General features: G+C 53.3%; 4 protein-coding genes across 11 annotated transcripts; 2 read left to right on the top strand and 2 right to left on the bottom strand.

The window, feature by feature from the left end:
- Positions 1-479: 479 nt before the first annotated feature.
- Positions 480-5,691, bottom strand: RGP1 (RGP1 homolog, RAB6A GEF complex partner 1). Of its 4 annotated transcripts, none has more exons than XM_007196975.3 (9): positions 5,405-5,691; positions 4,713-4,847; positions 4,201-4,337; positions 3,831-3,914; positions 3,580-3,729; positions 3,159-3,305; positions 2,819-2,946; positions 2,423-2,612; positions 480-1,916 (listed from the first exon to the last, which is right to left on the bottom strand). In XM_007196975.3, the coding sequence occupies exons 2-9, from the start codon at positions 4,826-4,828 to the stop codon at positions 1,693-1,695; spliced, it is 1,176 nt and encodes a 391-aa protein (XP_007197037.1). In that variant the 5' UTR covers positions 4,829-4,847; positions 5,405-5,691; the 3' UTR covers positions 480-1,692. The 4 variants fall into 4 exon arrangements, with proteins under 4 accessions (XP_007197037.1, XP_007197036.1, XP_007197035.1 ...); XM_007196974.3 differs by lacking the exon at positions 5,405-5,691 and adding an exon at positions 5,263-5,335; XM_007196973.3 differs by lacking the exon at positions 5,405-5,691 and adding an exon at positions 5,195-5,318.
- Positions 493-1,468, top strand: MSMP (microseminoprotein, prostate associated). The gene is made up of 3 exons (XM_007196972.3): positions 493-622; positions 806-914; positions 1,288-1,468. The coding sequence occupies exons 1-3, from the start codon at positions 493-495 to the stop codon at positions 1,466-1,468; spliced, it is 420 nt and encodes a 139-aa protein (XP_007197034.1).
- GBA2 (glucosylceramidase beta 2) lies at positions 5,626-16,497 on the top strand. Of its 2 annotated transcripts, none has more exons than XM_007196976.3 (17): positions 5,626-6,250; positions 9,353-9,444; positions 9,746-9,861; positions 11,700-11,918; positions 12,225-12,464; positions 12,690-12,792; positions 12,951-13,104; positions 13,195-13,320; positions 13,520-13,692; positions 13,930-14,034; positions 14,244-14,351; positions 14,452-14,603; positions 14,726-14,832; positions 14,980-15,122; positions 15,202-15,317; positions 15,417-15,608; positions 15,902-16,497. In XM_007196976.3, the coding sequence occupies exons 1-17, from the start codon at positions 5,916-5,918 to the stop codon at positions 16,196-16,198; spliced, it is 2,778 nt and encodes a 925-aa protein (XP_007197038.2). In that variant the 5' UTR covers positions 5,626-5,915; the 3' UTR covers positions 16,199-16,497. The 2 variants fall into 2 exon arrangements, with proteins under 2 accessions (XP_007197038.2, XP_007197039.2); XM_007196977.2 differs by having other exon boundaries at positions 6,204-6,250; positions 12,230-12,464.
- CREB3 (cAMP responsive element binding protein 3) lies at positions 16,361-20,510 on the bottom strand. 4 transcript variants are annotated; one of them, XM_007196979.3, is made up of 10 exons: positions 20,378-20,510; positions 20,029-20,166; positions 19,776-19,923; positions 19,632-19,699; positions 19,426-19,524; positions 18,120-18,226; positions 17,941-18,009; positions 17,210-17,294; positions 17,028-17,112; positions 16,361-16,949 (listed from the first exon to the last, which is right to left on the bottom strand). In XM_007196979.3, the coding sequence occupies exons 2-10, from the start codon at positions 20,155-20,157 to the stop codon at positions 16,633-16,635; spliced, it is 1,107 nt and encodes a 368-aa protein (XP_007197041.2). In that variant the 5' UTR covers positions 20,158-20,166; positions 20,378-20,510; the 3' UTR covers positions 16,361-16,632. The 4 variants fall into 4 exon arrangements, with proteins under 4 accessions (XP_007197041.2, XP_007197042.2, XP_007197040.2 ...); XM_007196980.3 differs by having other exon boundaries at positions 20,374-20,493; XM_007196978.2 differs by having other exon boundaries at positions 20,262-20,387.
- Positions 20,511-20,625: the final 115 nt, after the last annotated feature.

Below are 20,625 nucleotides of genomic sequence, written 5' to 3'. Positions count from 1 at the left end.
AGAGAGAGAGAGAGAGAGTGTGTGTGTGTGTGTGTGTGTGTGTGTGTTACAGGGCGGGAGGAGATGGTGGAATGCTTCCTCTCCAGGCCAGGGAAGAGTTCTGGAGACCACCTGGGGGCCCTCACCCCTCCCACCTCCTTGCTGGGGAAGTGCCCAGTCCAGTGCCCCTTCCATGGCCACCTCCCTCCCCCTAGCTGTGTGGGGCATGAATCAGCTCTCACAGCTTGTTAAAGCTAGACCTCTTGTTTTCATGCCCTCACCTCAGGAAACAGAGTTACAGCTTTTCCAGCTCTACTCAGCAGGGGGCCAGGGTCCTCACTTTATAAACATCCCCAAGCCTGTGAGAGGGCACGGAGATGGTGTGAGACAGGAGCCCAGGGGAGAAAGACAGAAACTAAGACTCGAGGAGAGAAACAAAGAAAAGCCAAGGAGACAAGACCAGAGCAGCCTGAACAGAAGCCAAGAACGGTCCGAAAAGGCCGTACTGCAGGAATGGCCTTATGGATGCTCTGGGCTGGACAGGCTAAGGGGACCCTGGGCGGCTGGGGGATCACCTGCTTGGTGATATCTCTGCTCCTCCAGCACCCAGGAGTCCACAGCAAGTGCTACTTCCAAGCTCAAGGTAAAGCTGGGTGAGGCGTTAAGGAAGGACAGGAGCAGAGGGCACTGGGAGGAAGGGGGCTCAGGGGTGATCCTGTCAGAAGACCCAGACCCCCCGAGCTGGGAAACAGGAGAGGGTAAACGCGGGGGCGGCAGCACTTACTCCCTCTGCTCTAGCACACTAACATTTCCTGCTCTTCCCTAGCGCCCTGCCACCATGAAGGGAAATATTTCACCCTGGGCGAGTCTTGGCTCCGCAAGGACTGTTTCCACTGCACCTGTCTGCATCCCGTCGGTGTGGGCTGCTGTGACACGTGAGTGACCACTGAGGGCCAGAGAGAATGGCTCTGATGTGAGTGACTGAGAGATGGCCGGGGCATGACTAGATTGCTGTGGTGTGAGAATGAACAAAGTAGCAGTATGAAGCTGGCCGAACCTGAAGGTACCAACAAAAATGTGAGAGAGAAGGCTTCAGGCTACAAAGTAAGGGGAGTTAGGGTGGATCTGGAGGGAAAATATTCCTGCTATGAAACGAAAAAAATCCATATATGGCAGGCAAGAGCTCGGTTAGGGGGGACAGGGGCACTGGGGGAAGATATGGGAGGAATGCTGGGAGGGGGGATGCGAGGCAGGGATAAAGGTGGACCTTCACTGTCCTGACTCCTTCCCCGTCCTTTGGTTCCCCAGGTCCCAGCATCCTATCGACTTCCCCGCTGGGTGTGAGGTACGTCAGGAGGCAGGAACGTGCCAGTTCTCCCTGGTGCAAAAATCTGATCCTCGGCTGCCCTGCAAAGGGGGAGGGCCTGACCCAGAGTGGGGCTCAGCTAACACCCCTATTCCTGCGGCTCCTGCTCCCCACTCCAGCTAAACTCAACTGACCGCCCTTTTGCTGACTGCCCACTGCTGCTGCCACTTCCAGGGAAACCACTAGCAGCTGCCGATTTATTCTGAATAAATAAATTAATGCTACAGCCGAAAGTCTGCCTCTCATTATCTGTGCCACTGGACCCCAGGTGGAAAAAATGGGTCCTACTAGAGTCCAGGTGCTGAGTTCTCAGGATCCTGAAGAAAGTAGTGCCACGTGGGCCAGTTTCAGATGGTTATGGTGCTGGTGCTGGGGCCTGGGGCCGCATATGAGGCCAGGGTAGGGCTTGTAGGCAGCACCTTGATGGGGAGGTCCCAGCTGAAGGTGTCCACGGGCACTTGCTCAGGCCCTGTCCAGGTGACAGGCTCGGGCTGTTCCATGGGAGGTAGAAGCACCAAACCTGGTTCTCGGGATGTTACAAATTCAAAATGCAAACGCCACTTCAGGGATACTGTGGGAAAAAAGATAAAGGTAGAAGCATTAGAAGCCAGAAGTAAAACCCAATGACAGGATGTGGTTAGCAAATGAGAAAAAAAAAACACCCCTGTATTCAGGAAGAGCGGGGAGGTGTGGGGCAGGGAGCTAGGATCGAGAGTTTGGCTGAAGAAATCTAGTGTGTAAACTGGAACCGTGACAGTAAGGACAACAGCATCAACTACCTAATAACCCAAGTGTGGGACAGTCAAGACTTGGTAGCTTGAAGTAAATGCAATGGCGAGTCAGAGATCAGTGCATCACAGGGTCCCAGTGGGTAGGGGGAGTGAAGATGTGCAAAGCTGTTAAGAATTTAGGGATCAGTGCACCCAGGAAACAGGTTGAAGGTCTGAGAAAGTGTTGAGGGTCAGAGGCTGGATGTGAGTATGTCTGGGAGTTTGTTAGGAATCAGGATTCATTATACGCTACCTAAGTGCAGCATCTTACCGTGCCCCCCACCCCCGGTAATAGTCAGGGTCTCACCAACGGCTGTGCAGAAGCCTGGTGTGGAGCTGAGAGGGATGGGGAGGGAGAAGCTCGTTCTGGTTGTATGTAGGCAGGACTCCTGGTGCCGGGCATGAGTGACATGAGACACAGAGGGGGCACCCCCTGCCCCGCGGCGCCGCTGGTACTCAGGCTGCACACGCTCCTCCGTCTGTAAGCTCACTGAAAACTGGGAGCAAGAAGAGAAGTGCACGTTGGCAGGCGCTGGGATGCGCTGACTCCGGGTGGGAGGGCAGCCCAACCTCACGCTGTTTTACCAGAGGGACCCTGGGTGACCTCACTGCCCATTTCTACCTGCCACCCCTCTTTATGCAGGCCCTCTCTTCCACCCTAGACCTTCAGACCCAGTTCCCCCAAAGTCCTCTCCTTTCTCACCTGCAAACAAGCTACAGTTCCTTCCCCTAAGTTTAAGGTCCCCACCACGTCCTCGCCAAGTCTGTATACAGATTTGAAGATGCCAAATGTCCCAACTTTTCCTCGGCCATCACTGATGTTGTACAGATCTGGGGAGAATGGGACACAGTAAGCCTGGGGTCCACACTGGGGAACGTCTAGGACTGGAAGCCAGAGGCCAAAAGGTGGGGCTTTTCCTTTAGAATCTGGGGTGAGGTATCACTGGATCCTCAGGAGAATGTGGCAGTTAGGGGACTCCGTCTCTGAGACAGGAATACTATGAGGGGAGGATGGGGTGCGTCAACTGTGAAGGGCTTCTCACGGAGGCTGCGGCAGGATGTGGCAGCCATGAGGCGCTCCCCAGCCAGCTCAGCGAGCCATGAGTCCTTCTTGCCACATTCATCCTCTTCCAAGAATGGACTGGATGGGGCTACTGCCTCCTCCTGGGGAAAGCGGACATCTTGAAGGCCTGGAGAGAAAATGAGTGGAGAGGTGGTGGGAGAGAACAGAGAGAAGAGTAGTGGTTAGGGTTTTAGACTCCAATCTGAGAGGGCTGTAGGTAAGGTGTGCCACGGTTGAGGTACACATCTCACCTATGCTCCAGAACCTTCTCTCCCCAACCCCCTCACACCTTCACTAAGACCAGGAAGCTTCCCTCCAGCCCCTCTCATAAACCCTCTAAGGATCATTTCTGCTTTGGTGAGGCTCTTCTCCAGCCCTTCCCTCCAGGAACCCTTACTTACCAGTCAGCACAAGAACCCTCAGAGGGACCCTGAGTAAAGTGATGGGTGAGTTGACACGCTGGCAGCCAATCGTCAGTTTGTAGACATACTTGACTGACTGACCCCGAAAGGAGGGTGGTCCCTCTATAGGCAGCACTTCGCTGTAGGAGTCTGGTTGGGAGGTAGTAGTCAGGGCAGCCAGAAGCAGCCAGAGAGGTCCTCCCTCCAGGAGCCTTAGAAGGCAATCGAGGGGTCAGGGGGCAGTCACTCACATGATTTCGACTCTCCAGGGTCTAGCCTCAGGTCACAGAATAGGATTTTTGGTGGAGTGGAAAGGATACACTGACCCCTCTCACCTAGAAAAGATAAGACTGCAACTTAATAACCCCATTGTCTAGTACTGGAGAAGGCTAGCACAGCAAGTGGGGGCAGTAAGCACTGCCAACAAAGGGCAACCCAAACCAAGCCACTCCTCTTTTCTCGTGAGATAGGAACAGTTTTACGCCGCCAAAGCAATAATTACACTCTCCCACATCCCCAGTGCGACAGAGACTATAATGACCCACCAGAACAATCTGACAGTTTCACCCTTGGGTAACAGTGATTCCATCCCCCTCCAAAGGCAAATGCCCCATCACTAACCTCGGTGTGGTAGAAAGACAGTCTGGCTCTCAGGCTGGACATCTGGCTGACTGGAGTCAGGGGGAGGCAGTGCTACTCGACTCTCACTGGCATGGAACTGGCAGTGGATTTGGGCACTGGCCCATGCCAGAGCCTCACTGTGGGAGGAGGAAAAGAGGACATCAGAGGGCAGTTCCTGACCTCACAAATGCTCCCCCAAACTCCCTACCACACTGAGAAGACCAAAGCCGTGAGGCGGCTGTCCTCTGGATCAGAGAATCCAGAACCCCAAAGAGAAACCATTAAACAAAGAAAAGTATACTGGATAAAAGGGGGAGTGGGGGAGGAGAGAGGAAAGGAGAGTGGAGGGCTATGTCACCCACATCTTCTGTTAAATAGCCTTTCCTACAATGAGAGCACAATGAGCAAGAAGGTGGTGCTGTAGTCACAGGACAACCTGAGCTCTGGCTCAGCACTATAGATACCAGGCTTCCTTCCAGAAGGACCACCTTCTTCAGTACCAGCATCCCCACCTGGATGCAGAAGTGGCCGTGGGGGGCAGGGGGTTGGTGACGGTCACCACACACTCCAGCGCCTCCCCTGCCAGAAACACAGGACCTCTGCTCAGCTCTGCTACCACTTCAATCATGGCAGCTCCGGAATCGGATCTAGAAGGAAACAAGGGGCATCAGAGGTCAGTACCACGGCCCGGAGGGGTGTCTCAGGTGAGCTTGGGGGTGAGGACCCGGGGAATGGGCGTTCAGCACCAGGGTGTCAGAGGGAAGCGCCCAGATTTGGGATGCGGTAAGGCGGAAGGGAGGTATGGCGGCAGCTGACTCGGCACTGCGGAGGGAGAGGGAGTCGCTCTGGATCCCAGCCCCCCGCCCCTCTCAGCGCCGAATATTCCCCCTACCCCGCCGGGACCCCCAGGCCGCCTCCGCCCCCTTCCCTCGAGGTTCCACGTCCCAGCCCAGGGCCGCGGCCGCCCGGCATCTCGCGCCCCTAGCCCGGACACCTCGCACGGTCAAAACTGGGGGCTCGGTGCACCGAGGCCCTCGGTCGCCCGCCCCTCCGGGCCGGGACCTTAGTGCGTGGCTGCAGCCGCAGCAGAGGCGGGACTTCCCTCGGCCCCCCACACCTCTTCCCCCTCGGAGCCCCTTCCGGCCGGAAGCGTCCGGCCGGCAGGGCCGGAAGGGGCTCGAGTGGTCCCGCCGCCCTGGGTCACCTTCTCACGGGCTGAGCACCCGGGTGCGAGCGCCGTCCCGGACACTGGCCGGCGGGACCCGGCGCCCACCCCTGGGGGGCCTGGTGCCACGGCCCAGGGACTGGGCCGGGGCTTCCGCGAGCTCCCAGGCCGGCCCCGGGGGCGGTGCCTGGCGGGCTGGTCCCGGGGGCTCCTCCCCTCTCCGCGGGCCCAGTCGCCCTTTGGCAGGGCCAGCTAATCACCGCGGCCCAATGACGTCGAGGCCCGATCCTTCCCGCCCAGGACCCAGAGAGACGACCGAGGGGGAGACCGTGGCGGCTTTATTGCTGTCGCCGCCACCGCAGCAGCAGCAACAGTTACCCGGCTCCACGGAGACACCAGCTCACCTCAGCTTTCCCCAGAGGCCGGCCCTCCGAGAGAACACCTAACAATAACCCGCGCCCACATCTGGGCTTGGCTGGCCAGATACTTTGTACCAGAAAGCTCGGGAACCGAGACCACCGAGGTCGTGGGGACCCAGAATCCAGGGAATATGAGAACCGGAGTCCCAGCTTCGGAACAGACCAGCTGTGCCAAAGGGGATCCACAGGCTTATTGCCCTGAAAATACTGGAGGCACTGAGGCTGTGCAGGTTACAGACTGCCAGAACCCTGAGGACAGTCAACCCCAGAATGAGCAGGGCTACAGCAATCCGCAGGACTTTGGGCAGCTGATGGCTTCCTATGAGGGTAAAGCCAAGGGGTACCAGGTGCCTCCCTTTGGCTGGCGCATCTGCCTGGCTCACGAGTTTGCAGAGAAGAGGAAACCCTTTAATGCCAACAATGTCTCACTAAGCAACCTAATGAAGCATTTGGGCATGGGCTTGAGGTGAGTAGATCCCATTGCCTAGACTACCTTATACCTCACTTTGTTCCAGCAGAGGCAGGAAAGGGTGAGAAAGTAGGTGGATACCTTGTCCTAGTCAGGTGGCCCCCATTCCCAACATAATTCTTAAGCCCATGGTTTTGGAGGGGGAGACCAGGTCACATCTCTTTGCAACCCCCTTCCTTCCAGTACCTTGTCTTTTTAGCAAGAAAGAGCAGGAGCGTTTGCGCCTTGTAGTCATTTGGGCTCCCTCTCACATGCACCCTCTCTTCCAGAGTTTGTTCTTTGGGATTAGCTATACTTTGTGACAGGTAGGAAGGGATACTCTGGCAGCTGTGGTACTGATACAATGTTGTTTTCTGGGGAGGGGGCGGGATTCTTAGCCCCAGATTCTCCTGAGCAGCTGGAGTATTCATTGAACCTTTTTTAGGCACAGCATTTAATAGTCCCAACACCCATCAGCTTCTTTCCTCAAGCTTTGGCTCCAGGGAGAGGGTGAGAGCCTTCCTGCTCTCAACCATAAGGAGAGAGCGATAAGAGGTGCTGTTCACTCTATTCCGGAATAGACGGCCCGTTATATAAAAAGCAAAGACCTTTGACCAGAGAGGCACTGCCTTAGGTGTCCCCAGAGCTTAGTAATAATCTTCCAGAGCATTTCCTGGTCTCCCCCCACACAAGGCTGGCAGACACTCCAAGAGCTTATCCTGGGCTGTAGAACTCCTCCAGATCCCTCCAGATCCCCACTGAGTTCAAAGACTAGTGATAGGGCCAAGACCTATTAACAGGAACAGGTGGATGTGAGAACAGAAAGCATCACCCAGAGGTCATCCTGAGTCAGTCCACACAGTAAACACAGAGCTGGGGAGGGAGGCTTAAAGTTCGGGAAACCCAGCCCTGGCAACCTCTTAAATAGGGGCTCCTTCTCTTCTGCAGTCAGTGCTCTGGGGCTGGGGTGGGGAGCCCATGTACCTAACCCAAGCCCTAGGCAGTGGGAAGGGCCTGTCGCTGCCTGGGTATCTGACTCCTTTGCCAGTTCCCCTGGGTGGCCTGTACCAGACAAAAATAATCCCTCCAGGCTGCTTCTGAAATTGACCCAGCCTAGTTTTGACCCCAAAAGGCTTTGGGTCAAAATAGGATCTAGGGCTGGGGTACTGAGAGCAGCACATTGGGGTGCATGTGGTGGGGACATTGAGGTCAAGAACCCATCTGTAGGCATCCTAGCCCCCCAGTCCCTAAGTATGAGCCAAATCACAGAGGCCTGAAGCTGTGCTCAGCTCCCTGGACTTGGCTCTGCATCCCAGGACAGGGTGGGGATCACTGACACAGGGGTTTTGGAATGAGATGAGGTCCTGCATTGAGGAGAAAGCAGGGGTGAGACAAGAATTCTGAATGATTATTCTTAAGTGGGGGCTGAAATAATGGAAAAGGCCAAATAGGTCAGGAATGGCCAGCAGCTAAGTTGAGTGAGAGAAAGGTGGGCTCTGAGAGGGAGCTGAACTGGGGGTAGGTACTGTGGTCAGGAGCTCCAGCAAGACAGAGTTCTCTTGGCCTTAGAGCGGTAAGAACTCAATTTTGGTTGCTCTCCCTTTCAGCCAGAATCCATTCATTCAGTAAATATGTATTGAGTGCTTGTTCTGCGCCTGATACTCCTTTGTTCTGCCTATCTTCATATCTTGCATTTCTCCCTCACTGCCCTAATCCGCGCTGTGCCCTCCCTCCCTTCACCAATCCTTCGTGGCCTCTAGTTTCAAAGTCCAGTTTCCTCTAAGCTGGCAAAGAAGATCTGCCTTCCCATCATCCCATCCTTCGTCTTCCCTCCCTCTCCTCTCACCCCCAGAATGTACCCTCCCTGTTCTTTAGTCAGATTTTCCCTCCCCTTGCTCCTGTCCCTGTTCATTTCTCTTATGCCCCATTGTCTGTACATACGTTCTTTGTAAATTCAGCAAATAGTTACTGAATGCAGACCATGTGCCCTGCCCTGTGCTTGAAGCTGTGGGTAATAATCAACTAGTCTGTCACTGTCCCTTTCCCCAAGAAACTTAAAAGTATGTCAGACTCACATGAGGAACACTAAAATAACAGGACAGTGTCTGATTGGGAGTTGAGACAGTGCATGCATGGATATTCCACTTTGTGGCTTTCCTACCTACTGTGCCATTTACCCTTCCAACCATTCCTTGACGTAGGAAGGGCAAGAGGTATCCCCATTTTGTAGATGAGGAAACTAAGCCTCAGCAGGGCTACCCAATTACATGGTTACAAGTGGTGTGCTTGAACAATGTGTATAAACTAGCTGGTGAGGGAGAAGAGTGGACTTGGGAGAGAGTTTGGCAGGGCAGGGGTTGCTTAACGAGGACCCACTCTGAATGGGAATTTGTACGAAGGAAGATTAGAAAATAGACTGAGAGAGATGTCAAAGCCTTGAATCCCAAACAGAATCATTTGCCTATTGGATACAGAGCTGTGATAAGACCAGGAAAATGTTGGGGTTTTTAGAAGGCTTTACTCGGATATTATGAGAGAGCAAAATTAGAAAGCTTACAGTTTAAATGCTGAACTTAAAAGAAAAAGAAAAAAAAAGAGAAAAAGACTTAAAAGGAAATGCCCCAAAATGTAAACACTGGTTGTATATGGGTGGGATTTTTTTCACCTTCCACCTAGTGCATTCTCCAGATTTTCACCTTTCATAATCAGGAAGAAAAATCATCATTTTAAAAAGAAGAAAGTTATCACAGCAGCCTATGCCTGTATGTGGGGTGGGAGTGATTATAAATCAGGAAACCATAACTGGCCCTTTCAGCACCTCAGACGAAAGTTCCTGGAGTAAATTAAACAGTGGTGGTGGAGTTAGTGGTGTGGAAAGATCAGAAAGCTCCTTCTAAGGAGAGTAGAGAGGAGAAACAAAGACAGTCTCATACTGTGACCTGGGGTGACTGGGAAGATGAGAGGACCTTGAATTGTAGAGATGTTGAGAGTAGGAGAGGTTTGGAAGTGAAGGCAATGGGTCCTCGGGACATTTAATGGGAAGTCACAGCTGGGTGTCCAAAGAGAGGCCAGTGACTGCTGCCCGCCGCCCCTCCACTCACACTGCCCCTTGCTCCTTAGGTACTTGCAGTGGTGGTACCGGAAGACCCAGGTGGAGAAGAAGACACCTTTCATCGACCTCATCAACTCTGTGCCCCTGAGACAGATCTATGGTGAGCCTCAGTCCAGCTCCCCCCAGTCAGAGAGGGCCCAGCGTCCAGGCCTACTGCAGAGCTAGGCAAAGAGGCTTTCAGCTTATTTAAGTTGCACTGACCCATCCCCTAGGGTTTTTTCCCCAGCTTTATTGAGATATAACTGACATATAACATTACATTATGTAAGTTTAAAATGTACAATGTGTCGATTTGATATCCCCATGGTGTTTAGAGGAACCCATCTTTATAGTCTAGAAAGTGAGAAATGGGCTCGGTTTCCTCTCCCATGCCCCACTAACCATCCTGATTCTTTCTCTAGGTTGTCCCTTGGGTGGCATTGGGGGAGGCACTATCACCCGAGGCTGGAGAGGCCAGTTCTGTCGTTGGCAGCTTAATCCTGGAATGTACCAGCACCAAACAGTCATTGCTGATCAAGTAAGAGCCAGGAGGTGGAGGAGAGGTCCAGGCAGTACTTCCCAGGCCAGGAAGGGTCTCTTCGCTAGTGTAGAATGTGGCAATTAGAGATGTACATGATTCAGTCCAGTAAGTACTTTCAGGATGCTTTCCGTGTGCCCAGCCCTGTGCTAGGATGTACTATAGGAACGAGACACTCAGAGCACACGTTCCCTGAAAGAAAAAAGGTACCCCTGTGCCCTTCATTTTTCTAGCAAATGCCTCCTACCTACTTCGCTGCCCCAGTTCCACTAGCTGAGCCAGAACCCAGCCACAGAGAGTCAGAGAATTCCAGGATCACTTAACCTGGTTGAAAGATCAGAAGGGAAAACAAACCAGCAGTCTATAAATGCACAGGAAGACAGGATGCACAGAGCGCCCACTGCTCGCCCTGATTTGCCAGGCTTCAGCCAGAGGCCAGCTTCTCTGCTGGTGGTCACTCCTCTGGAGGTCTCTCTGGCTGGGGGCCTGGGAAGCCCCTCTCCCAGGCATAGGTCTCCAGACTTCTTCCCTTTTCTGAAGCTTCATTTCTTTTCCCTGTGTTCCTTCATCAAGGAGTGATGAAGGCCTTTGATTGCCAGAGGCATGTGGTCTACCTTTCATCATCTCTCTCTAGTGCCCTCCCATGTTGAGTTGTCCACCAAGTTCCTATTTCCTGTCTGAGGGAAGCCTCCAGCTTTCAGCTTACCTTCAAAGGAGAAATGACTAGCAGACCTTGAGTCCTGTTACTGATAGTGCCCTTCCTAGTTCAGGTTTACCAGCCTTGCCCAATGCCCCAAGGGTCCTCTGTGGCTCATCCCTGAGGTATCCCGGGGGAATGTCTTCCAACCTTGTGACTCTTTCGTATAATATTTAATATTTAAAGACAGTCCTACAAGGGAAGTACCATTATTAGGCCCATTTTACACACGAGGAAACTAAGATTCAAAGAGATTTAGTAGCGTGCCCAAGGTCACATGGTTGGTAAATGGAAGCACAGGGATTCAGAATCAGTTTTCTCTGCGGTTAAAAGCCCGTGGTCTTAACCATTACCTACTATTCCAACAACATAAAAAAATTATTTGATATATACATTATAGATAACAGGCATATAAACATTAAAGATATGAGGCATACTTTGAACCAAGGAAGAGATATTAATCCCTCATAGCCCTCCCTTCCAGGGGAGTCAGGGAGTCAGAATGTGAGCACATTATAACATGCTAGACTAGAGGGGTAGGGGGACACGCAGGAGAATGACTCACTGCTTGAGGAGAGGAGAGGGCATTTGTCCTAGGCCTTGAAGGATGAGGGGTTTTACCAAATGGAGAATGAACATGAGCAAAAGCGTGGAGGAGGAAATGTAGTGTTCTCAAGGAACAGTATTTGATATGAGCAGAATATAAGGGCTCGAACAGGTAATGAGTCTGATGGGCGGGGAGAGGCCACATCAAGAAGGGTCTTGAAAGCCAGGTAGATTTTAGCCTGAGGGCCACGGGGAGTCACTGAAACATTGTAAACACAGACTAACATATCTTGATTTCTCTGTAAGAAAGATCAGTCTGAAATCCAAATGAGAAGAGGCAGAGGGTAAAAGCAGAGATGGTGAGGGCCTGGCTTAGGGCACTAAGACCGCAGTAGTGAGAAGGGAGCTAGATGGGGGAGGCACGACTCGGTGGTTACCCCGAGCCTGGGGGGAAGGCCTGGGGGATGAGTGAGGCTGCGGTGTGTTGGTCGCCACTGCGGGCTCTGGCAGGGCAGGAGCTACTCTGAGGAGAGGGAGACTTGTTTGAGGTACCTGTGGGTTACCCCGTTCCAGCCCATGTACCTTCTTGGTTTAGTTCACAGTGTGTTTGCGCCGGAAAGGGCAGACTGTGTACCAGCAAGTCCTGTCTGTGGAGCGCCCGAGTGTCCTGCACAGCTGGAACTGGGGCCTGTGTGGGTACTTTGCATTCTACCACGCCCTCTATCCCCGAGCCTGGACTGTCTATCAGCTTCCTGGCCAAAATGTCACCCTCACCTGCCGCCAGATCACACCCATCTTGCCCCATGACTACCAGGTGAGGCTCCCCTTCTGTGTTTCCTCCATTGCTCTCCCTTCCCCAGGATCTGTCTCTCCTGGAAGTTCCATGACCTATGCAAGAGGGGGTGGAGAGTGAACATCATGCTGGTTTCCCAGGACCACCGCCCAATTGGTCTTCTGTCTCCTGGCAGACAGCCTGCCAGGCAATCTGGGGAGATGCAAGTGGAAGACAGAGTATATTGCTGGGTATTTGAGTCAGATCCTCGGTGCCAAGGACTGATCCTGGGGAGTGGGGCCAGAAGGGATACGCTGGGACCATCTGAGTCTGATCTTCTGCTCCCAGGACAGCAGCCTGCCTGTAGGAGTCTTTGTGTGGGATGTGGAAAATGAAGGGGATGAAGCCCTGGATGTGTCCATCATGTTCTCCATGCGGAATGGACTGGGGGGTGAAGACGATGCCCCAGGGGGGTTGTGGAATGAGCCCTTCTGTCTGGAGCGTGATGGGGAGACTGTACAGGGGCTGCTTCTGCATCATCCAACCCCTCCAAATCCCTACACGATGGCTGTGGCTGCACGACTCACGGTATGGAGGAGCCTGCCCCATACCATGGCCTCTGAACCCCTACTCTCAGCCTGGCCCGAGCCCACCCCCCATGCCACCATGGTCTCTTCACTTCCTCAACTCCTGAGTCCCACCCTCACCACCCTAGCCTCTGGAACTTGGAGGCGGGAATATATTCAGGAGAGTTAGTCAAGAGCTGGCATACCTGTGGAGTTTCTCCTCACAGAGTCTTTGGCCCTTTAACAGGCAGATACCATGGTAACCCACCTCACAGCCTTTGACCCTGACAGCGCTGGGCAGCAGGTGTGGCAGGATCTACTTCACGATGGACAGCTGGACTCCCTTGCTGGTGATGGGGGTTCTGACAGGGAAGTGGTGGGAAGAGAGGTTGTCCCTGTCTTGGGAGTAGGGGTGGGAGGCCTGGTAATAAGCAGGCCTTATTCCCATGTTAGGGACCCCTGCGGCTGAAGGGGGTGCCTGTGCTGATTCATCTTGCGCTTCTCTCAGGCCAAAGCCTCCCCTCGCAGAAAGGAGTAGGCATCGCTGGGGCTGTGTGTGTTATGGGCAAGCTGCCACCTCGAGGCCAGCGCCGCTTGGAGTTCTCACTGGCTTGGGACATGCCCAGAATCATGTTTGGAGCAAAGGGCCAGGTCTACTACAGGTGATGGGAATGAGAGAGCACAGGGTCCATGGTGCTGGGGCTCTGAGCTGGAGCCCACATCCTCATCCCTCCCCTTTCTCTCCACCGCAGGCGGTACACAAGGTTCTTTGGCCCAGATGGTGACGCAGCACCCACCCTTAGCCACTATGCACTGTGCCGATATGCAGACTGGGAAGAGAGGATCTCGGCTTGGCAGAGCCCGGTATTGGATGACAGGTGCCAATGGGGCCCATCTCTTGCCTTTCTCCCAGGCACTCACACCTCAACTGGGACTCCTTGATTCAGTCTCCACCCACCAAAGTCAGCAGAGTTGGGCTGGGATTCACTTGGGACCCCTACTCTGCTGAACCCCAGAATCCGTCCTTTCCTGGGAGGTCCACACTCATTAGACCATTCCCTCCTCCTGACTCCCCAGATCCTTGCCTGCCTGGTACAAATCTGCGCTGTTCAATGAACTATACTTCCTGGCTGATGGGGGCACAGTATGGCTGGAAGTTCCTGAGGACTGCCTACGAGAGGAGCCGGTGGAGAGCATGTGTCAGCTCCGCCCCCTCCTACGAGAGTATGGTCGATTCGGCTACCTTGAAGGTATGGGCTGCTGGTGCGCGCAGTATGGCAGGCCATATCCATGAGGCCAGTTGGTGCCCTGCCCCCAGGTGGGATGATGGGTTTTGCCTATCCCAGGGTGCTGGTTGGGATGAGGGGTAAGTGCCAGGTATGGAGTGTGACGGTGCCCCACCCCCAATGCTAGAGGAGCAGCTAGGCAGGGCAATATGAAGGAGCAGCAGGAATCCTGGCAACAGTGTGTCTCCCTCATTCCTCCAGGCCAGGAATATCGCATGTACAACACATATGATGTCCACTTTTACGCTTCCTTTGCCCTCGTCATGCTCTGGCCCAAACTCGAGCTCAGCCTGCAGTATGACATGGGTGAGGGTCCCTTTTGTGCCTCTTCTGCCCTCTTAGCTCCCCATGCCCCTGAACCTTTGTGGTCCCTCACACTGTCTCTTCCACCCAAACATAATGTGGATCCTGCTTATTGGTTCCCCTCTGGAATCACACACACACAGTTCTATGCCCTACCCCAAGCCTACCCATTCCCTGCCCCGCCGCCCCCGCTTGTGTATCTGCTCCCCCAGCTCTGGCCACTCTCAGGGAGGACCTGGCACAGCAACAGTACCTGATGAGTGGGATAATAGCACCTGTGAAAAGGAGGAACGTCGTGCCTCATGATGTTGGGGATCCAGGTAAAAGTCCCTCCACCACAAGTGAGCTTCTCTTCCTCAATTTTTGCACCCTCTACCCTACCCTGCAGTGCAGATGAACCAGGTTTTCTCCCCTCCCCAGATGATGAGCCATGGCTCCGGGTCAATGCATATGTGGTCCATGATACTGCGGACTGGAAGGACCTGAACCTGAAGTTTGTGCTGCAGGTTTATCGGGACTATTACCTGACGGGTGACCACTGCTTCCTGAGGGACATGTGGCCTGTGTGTCTGGTAAGGGATGCATGTGCAGTGGTCATGCCAGGGGCATGCTGCCTGGTGTTTGGGGAGAGCCCAGCTGGCTACTGTTGTCTTTTCTTAGCATCTAGGTCTTCAGTATCTTGGTCCCTCTCTAGGCCGTGATGGAGTCTGAAATGAAGTTTGACAAGGACCAAGATGGACTCATTGAGAATGGAGGCTATGCAGACCAAACCTATGATGGATGGGTCACCACAGGCCCCAGGTTGGGGGGTAGGGATTTCCAGGGGCCTGAAGTGGGGAACTGGGCATCAAGAGATTGTGGGCTTAAGGAAGAGTGACTGCCTATTATTTGTACATGGGAGTGGCTAGAGCTGCCAGGCTAATTCCCTGAACATGTGTCTCTGATCAGTGCTTACTGTGGAGGACTGTGGCTGGCAGCTGTGGCTGTGATGGTCAAGATGGCTGCTCTGTGTGGGGCACAGGAGGTCCAGGATAAATTTTCTTCCATCCTTAGCCGGGGCCAAGAAGCCTATGAGAGACTGCTGTGGAATGGTGAGTTGGGGGACCCTAAGGAATCTTAAGGAAGCTCTGGGGAGGCAAGGAGCCTTACTTTGTCCTTCCCCTCCTCCAGGCCGCTATTACAACTATGACTGCAGCTCTCAGCCTCAGTCCCATAGCATCATGTCTGACCAGTGTGCTGGCCAGTGGTTCCTGAGGGCCAGTGGCCTAGGAGAAGGAGACAGTGAGGTGAGAGACTAGGAGGAGGAACCGGAGAGAAAGGTAAGGGTTTTTCCTGGAGGTGGGAACCAAGTTTAAGAGACTGTGTTTCTTCCCTTGCCCCACTAGGTATTTCCTACCCCACATGTGGTCCGTGCTCTCCAAACTATCTTTGAGTTCAATGTCCAGGGCTTTGCAGGAGGGGCCATGGGGGCTGTGAATGGAATGCAGCCCCACGGTGTTCCTGACAGATCCAGTGTCCAGTCTGATGAAGTCTGGGTGGGTGTGGTCTACGGGCTGGCAGCCACCATGATCCAAGAGGTAACTCACTCCCTTCCCCATCTCTCTGCCATCTGTACCTTGGCCTAGCAAACTTCCTCAGCCATCAAACTTCTGTACAGCCTAATTCAATGTCATCTTATCCATCCAGAGAGCCTCCCCCTTTTCCCTGGCATGCATTCTATCTCCTGCCTTCAGGCCTGCCTGTGAGTCAAGTTTATCTCCCCCACTGGCTGGGAACTCCCTGAGGGCACAGACCCTATTCTCTCCGTCTGTCCAGCTGAAATAGCTACTCAGGGGTTGCCAAGTTATATGACTGCCATGTCTCCCGACAGGGCCTGACTTGGGAGGGCTTCCGGACAGCTGAAGGCTGCTACCGTACTGTGTGGGAGCGCCTGGGCCTGGCCTTCCAGACGCCGGAGGCGTACTGCCAGCAGCAGGTGTTCCGCTCGCTGGCCTACATGCGGCCGCTGAGCATCTGGGCCATGCAGCTGGCCCTGCAGCAGCAGCAGCAGCAGCAGCATAAAAAGGCCCCTGGGCCAATCGCCAAACAGGACACGGGACTAAGCACCAGGCCCAAACTTGGACCAAAGGAAGCCGTGGCAAACCCAAGCCCAGAGTGCGCCTCGTGAACTGTGGAAGGAGGCGCTAACAGCCCAGCCTTCAGCCTGGCCCTTCCTCCTCCTCCACACCCGCCCCCACTCTCCTGCAGCCCTGAGCCACCAGGACAATCATGCCCTCCCTTCTCCCCACCCAACTGCGCCAGTAAAGAGGGATTGAGGGTGACCCATGCATCAGAATCACTTATTTATTTCTTTCTTCACCCTACCCCCTCACTGCATGAAGTGTTCAAGGAGGTCAGTTGATTCCCCCAGGCCCATTCATGGGGTGACAGACATACTTGGGTACAAATAAAAGACCCAGAAAGCCAGTAAGTGTGGTGTGTTTGAGTCCTCAGGCTTCCTGACAGGGCACCAGGACCTGAGGCGAGCCTCCTCCCGCCCCTTTTCCTCTGAACACAGACTGGGGGCAGCAGACCATGACTGAGGCCCCCACATCCTCACACCTAGCCTGAATATCTGCCCAGCAAGATAACAGATGTGGAGCTGTGGGTAGAGAGCCATCCTCCCTCACTTGTGAGATTTGCATGCAGGGGAGAGATGGGACCTGGGCAGGAGGACGTTGAGAAACTGTCAGGTTGTGGCAACTTCAGGGGAGGCTGTGCGCTAGGAGCTTGAGGCATGTGATAGAAGAGGCAGCAAGAATTGCTAGGAGCCTGGAGCTCATGGTCCAAGCTGTCCTTTGGTACCTCTGACTGCAGGGCAGGCAGCTCCAGCTGGGGAGGGTCCTCGCTGGGGAGGGCACGAAGCTGGCGGGACAACACTGAGGAGACAAATGCTGTTCAGGGCAGGCCGGGCTTCTCCCCTAGTCCTTCCTTAATGGTATCCTCAAGGCTCTCACCTCCATGCTCAGCTGGCAGGCTCCCCCTTGTGTCCGACGAGTACATCACAGGTACGAAAAGGAGACAGAAAGAGAACAGCAGGACCTAGAACACAGGAGAAAAGAGATGAAGGAGGGCTTTGCATTGCACCCCTACCCCTGCCACCTGAGAAGAGAATCTCTCCTTCCATCACCATCCTCACCAAGACACAGGTGCTGCCGCTGCTGGCTTTGTTTGCTGTCTGAATCATGATGGCCTGGAGTCTCCTCAACTGATCCAAAAGGGACCTAGAGGAAGAGAGGGGACAGACAGCAGCCCCTGGCCTGGCACCCTGACATACAACAAAACCCTCCTGTTAAGTTCATCCCCTCCATCTGTGCACTGGATCCTCTCTTACTTTTGGACCTATTTTTGCAAGTGATCTCTTCCTCTCTCTGCACAAAATGCCTGACCTCACTAAAACAAACATACACGTCTCTGCCCGGATTTAAACTCCTTTTGCAAACCCCTTCAGTGGTTCTACACTGCCTGATCAGCTCTGCACACAATCCTCACCAGGGATTATACGTTCTCTACCTTCCAGCCCAACTCACCCGTGTTAGGGTTCCAGCCAGACTGGACTATGCTGTGTTCTCTCTGCCTAGAATGCTCCCCACACCTCCACCCCAGAATCCTATCTGCTATCAAATGCCATCCACCACATGAGATCTTTCTTATTCCCTCCTTTCTCCTTCTTGATACTTATCCATAGTTACTTGTAAATTTATTCCCCGCTACTATGAGCTTCTTAGAATCAGAGACCCACTAAAGGCCAAGCACCAGACCTTACACGTGGGAGCTGCCTAGTTAGAAATCAAGTGTGGAGCAGGAGAAAGACTGAGACAGTATTAAATGGGAGGGATGAGAAAGGACTGATGTCGAAGAGCTGCTTACAGATTCTCTTCCTCCAGGAGCTGTACTTTGTTCTGTAGCTCCAGATTCTGGGCTGTGTATTTCAGGACCCTGGAGGAATAACAGGGACGTGGGGGCATGGCCTGTATCCTCCCTTCAAAAACCTAACACTTCCAATTACCTCTGTTCTCCCCACCCCCGAGTCCCGCTCCCTTTTATACCTGCTCTCTAAACGCCCCACATACACCTTCTTCTTCCTGCGGCTCTCCTGAGCAGACTTTTTGTTTCGAATCTTCCTCCGCACTCGTTTCAGAACTTGTTCCTCCATCTGAGAGAAGACAGGAAAAGGGGTATCATCCGAGGAACATTAGATCAAAGAGTTAGAAGGCAACTGAATTCGATCTTCCCAATGCGGAAATTCCTTCTACAGCTTCCCTGACCAACAGGCACTCTGCTTCTGTCTGAGTGCCTCCGAGGACCAGTTGTTAATGCCCTCACAAGCCAAACCACTGTAACAATTTTATTAACTAAAAAAAAAACTTCCTTATCGTGAGCCAACATCTGCCTCTATTATTTCTACCTATTGGACTTACCTAGCACCTGATCTCTGGGGCCGTAATAGAACAAAGGTCTTTAGCTATTTCAAAGCACTTGACATTTCTTCAGAGTTTAAAAAAGACTGGACAAAAAACTCATCATCTTATCTACTCTTCTCAGGATGGACTGCATCCTCTTAATATCTGTCAAAGATCTGGGCTCAAAACTGGACACTAAGATGCTTTCTGGCCAGTAAAAAGGAGAGCAAGATGGTTACTGCCCTTCTAGCAGCAACGCTGTTAGATAACTGACAATACAGCTTCCAAACCCCATTCACTTTCTTAGTAGCCATATCACACTATTGACTCAACCTGTACTTTTTTTTTTCGCAGCTTGTGGAATCTTAGTTCCCCAACCAGGGATTGAACCCTGGCCCTCGGCAGTGAAAGCACAGAGTCCTAACCACTGGACTGCCAGGGAATTCCCTCAATTTGTACTTTTAAGAACTTAAAATTCTTTTAACCTTTCTGTTAATGAACATTGATTTCATCACAGTATCACAATGCTGTGCATGTGAAGCCGCCACTCACTGCTTGAAAATCGGGATTTTACACTTATTCTTGTTATACTACTCAATCCAGCCTTGATGAACCCTAATACTTAATTCTACTATTCAGCTACAGGTAGATTAGCGCGAAACCAGTGAAATATAAGTGTCAGGGCCCCATGCTTGCACAGTACTTTCCAAATTCCTTTACTAATATTACCCTGATAATTTTGAATTCTTACTTAAAAAGAACACCAAAATTTGTACAAGCCCTACAAAACCACCATCTGCCCTTGCACCCAGCACACTAACTACATGCTCCAGCTTCCTAGTAACAACAAATGTGCTAATCTCTCACCTCAGCTCTTTTTCAAGTTACTGATATAAAATTAACAGAACTGGCCTACTTGGGACTCACAACCCTCCTCCAATGGGAGTCTTACCTTAGTGAGAGGAAGCGTCCCAGGCAGGGTAAGCCCCTCCTTCTCCAAGAGCCTCTTCTCCTCCTCAGTCAGTATTAGCCTAGCAGTCTCCTGGGGTTTCTGAGAGATGGGCAGCAGAGTTGCAAAGGGATGTCAGAAAGGAATGGGGAATCCGGCCCCAATGCGTGCAATGCGGGAATAATCCTCTTGTAAATCAAGTCAAGTACCTGCTCTGCCGGCTCCTGCACATGCAATGGAGTCATCTGAGCCCCCTCTTCTCCATATCTCTCATTATCTGCAAAAGGGAAAGTATGAATAGCCAGGCCCGTGAGTCCCCTCCTCCCCCAAAACTTCACTTATTTCAGACTTACCTAGATCTATGGAGACATGCTCCTGTGAGAGAGAATAGGTGTGATCATGGTGGACAAGACAGGGGTTAGAGTTGCTGAAAACGTTCAACGATGCTGGGGGACTCGGCAGGCAGCTCAGGAAATCCTCTACGTCCCAATTGCTCAGAGCCTGCACAGGGTTCAGATTAACAGGCTTTAACCTATCACCACCCACTGCCTCAGGGACACACCCCACAACCGGCCCCGGGCCTCCCCGACTCAGACCCCTACCCACCTCAAAAAGTGGCAGCTCCCAACCCAGCGGAGCCTCCAAGGCCTCATCGGGCGCCGCCCCCAAACCTCCGCTTTCCTCTAGCAAGAAGCCCAGCAGGTCATGGTCACCCGGGTCCAACGCCAGCTCCATATGAGACGTCTACGGAAAAGATGTGCAGAAACGCAGGAGTTCACCCCTCCACCCGGCCCCAATCCCCAACCCTATGCGCGACCCGGACCGTCAGTCGACCCCACCTATAGGCTCCTCAGCGGGGTTTTCCTCCTAGCTGCTAGCAGGGTCTCTGAAAACGGACCCGCATCCCAGACTCGAATCCCCGCAACTTCCAACACAACACAAGTGACGCACCTACCCGAGAGGCATTCCGGGACTTGGAGTTTCCCCCGACGCGGAAGCGGCGTCGGTGCGCGCCACGTCCCGGGCGCTATGCAAATAGAGGGTACGTGCCTGCCGCCCCCTCACCCCCTGAGGGCGGGCATTCTGGGGAACCGCCCTCGCCTTCTCCCCGGGCTAGAAGAAGGAAGGATTAGAGCCTAAAAGGGAACTACGGCGCAGTTCGGGCGCTTTCTCAGACTGCGCCGCACCCTCGCTTCCTGCCGG

The sequence above is a fragment of the Balaenoptera acutorostrata genome, chromosome 6 (assembly GCF_949987535.1).
Source record: "Balaenoptera acutorostrata chromosome 6, mBalAcu1.1, whole genome shotgun sequence".
Classification (NCBI taxonomy): domain Eukaryota; kingdom Metazoa; phylum Chordata; class Mammalia; order Artiodactyla; family Balaenopteridae; genus Balaenoptera; species Balaenoptera acutorostrata.
Note: the sequence above shows the minus strand (reverse complement) of the source record. Positions and strands in the feature narration are given on the sequence as shown.

Excerpts from the sequence above, each read along its gene's own strand:
- RGP1 (XM_057548078.1), bottom strand. The coding sequence starts at position 5,172 with ATGCCGGGCGGCCGCGGCCCTGGGCTGGGACGTGGAACCTCGAGGGAA. Across the intron at positions 2,947-3,158 it reads CACATCCTGCCGCAGCCTCC|ATCTGTACAACATCAGTGAT; the intron begins GTGAGAAGCCCT and ends CATTCTCCCCAG. Across the intron at positions 2,613-2,818 it reads GAACTGTAGCTTGTTTGCAG|TTTTCAGTGAGCTTACAGAC; the intron begins GTGAGAAAGGAG and ends TCTTGCTCCCAG.
- GBA2 (XM_007196976.3), top strand. The coding sequence starts at position 5,916 with ATGAGAACCGGAGTCCCAGCTTCGGAACAGACCAGCTGTGCCAAAGGG. Across the intron at positions 6,251-9,352 it reads CATTTGGGCATGGGCTTGAG|GTACTTGCAGTGGTGGTACC; the intron begins GTGAGTAGATCC and ends CTTGCTCCTTAG. Across the intron at positions 14,352-14,451 it reads TCATGATGTTGGGGATCCAG|ATGATGAGCCATGGCTCCGG; the intron begins GTAAAAGTCCCT and ends TCCCCTCCCCAG.
- CREB3 (XM_007196979.3), bottom strand. The coding sequence starts at position 20,157 with ATGGAGCTGGCGTTGGACCCGGGTGACCATGACCTGCTGGGCTTCTTG. Across the intron at positions 19,924-20,028 it reads GGGAGCTGCCACTTTTTGAG|GCTCTGAGCAATTGGGACGT; the intron begins GTGGGTAGGGGT and ends AACCCTGTGCAG. Across the intron at positions 19,700-19,775 it reads GCATGTCTCCATAGATCTAG|ATAATGAGAGATATGGAGAA; the intron begins GTAAGTCTGAAA and ends TCCCTTTTGCAG.
- MSMP (XM_007196972.3), top strand. The coding sequence starts at position 493 with ATGGCCTTATGGATGCTCTGGGCTGGACAGGCTAAGGGGACCCTGGGC. Across the intron at positions 623-805 it reads GTGCTACTTCCAAGCTCAAG|CGCCCTGCCACCATGAAGGG; the intron begins GTAAAGCTGGGT and ends GCTCTTCCCTAG. Across the intron at positions 915-1,287 it reads GGTGTGGGCTGCTGTGACAC|GTCCCAGCATCCTATCGACT; the intron begins GTGAGTGACCAC and ends TTGGTTCCCCAG.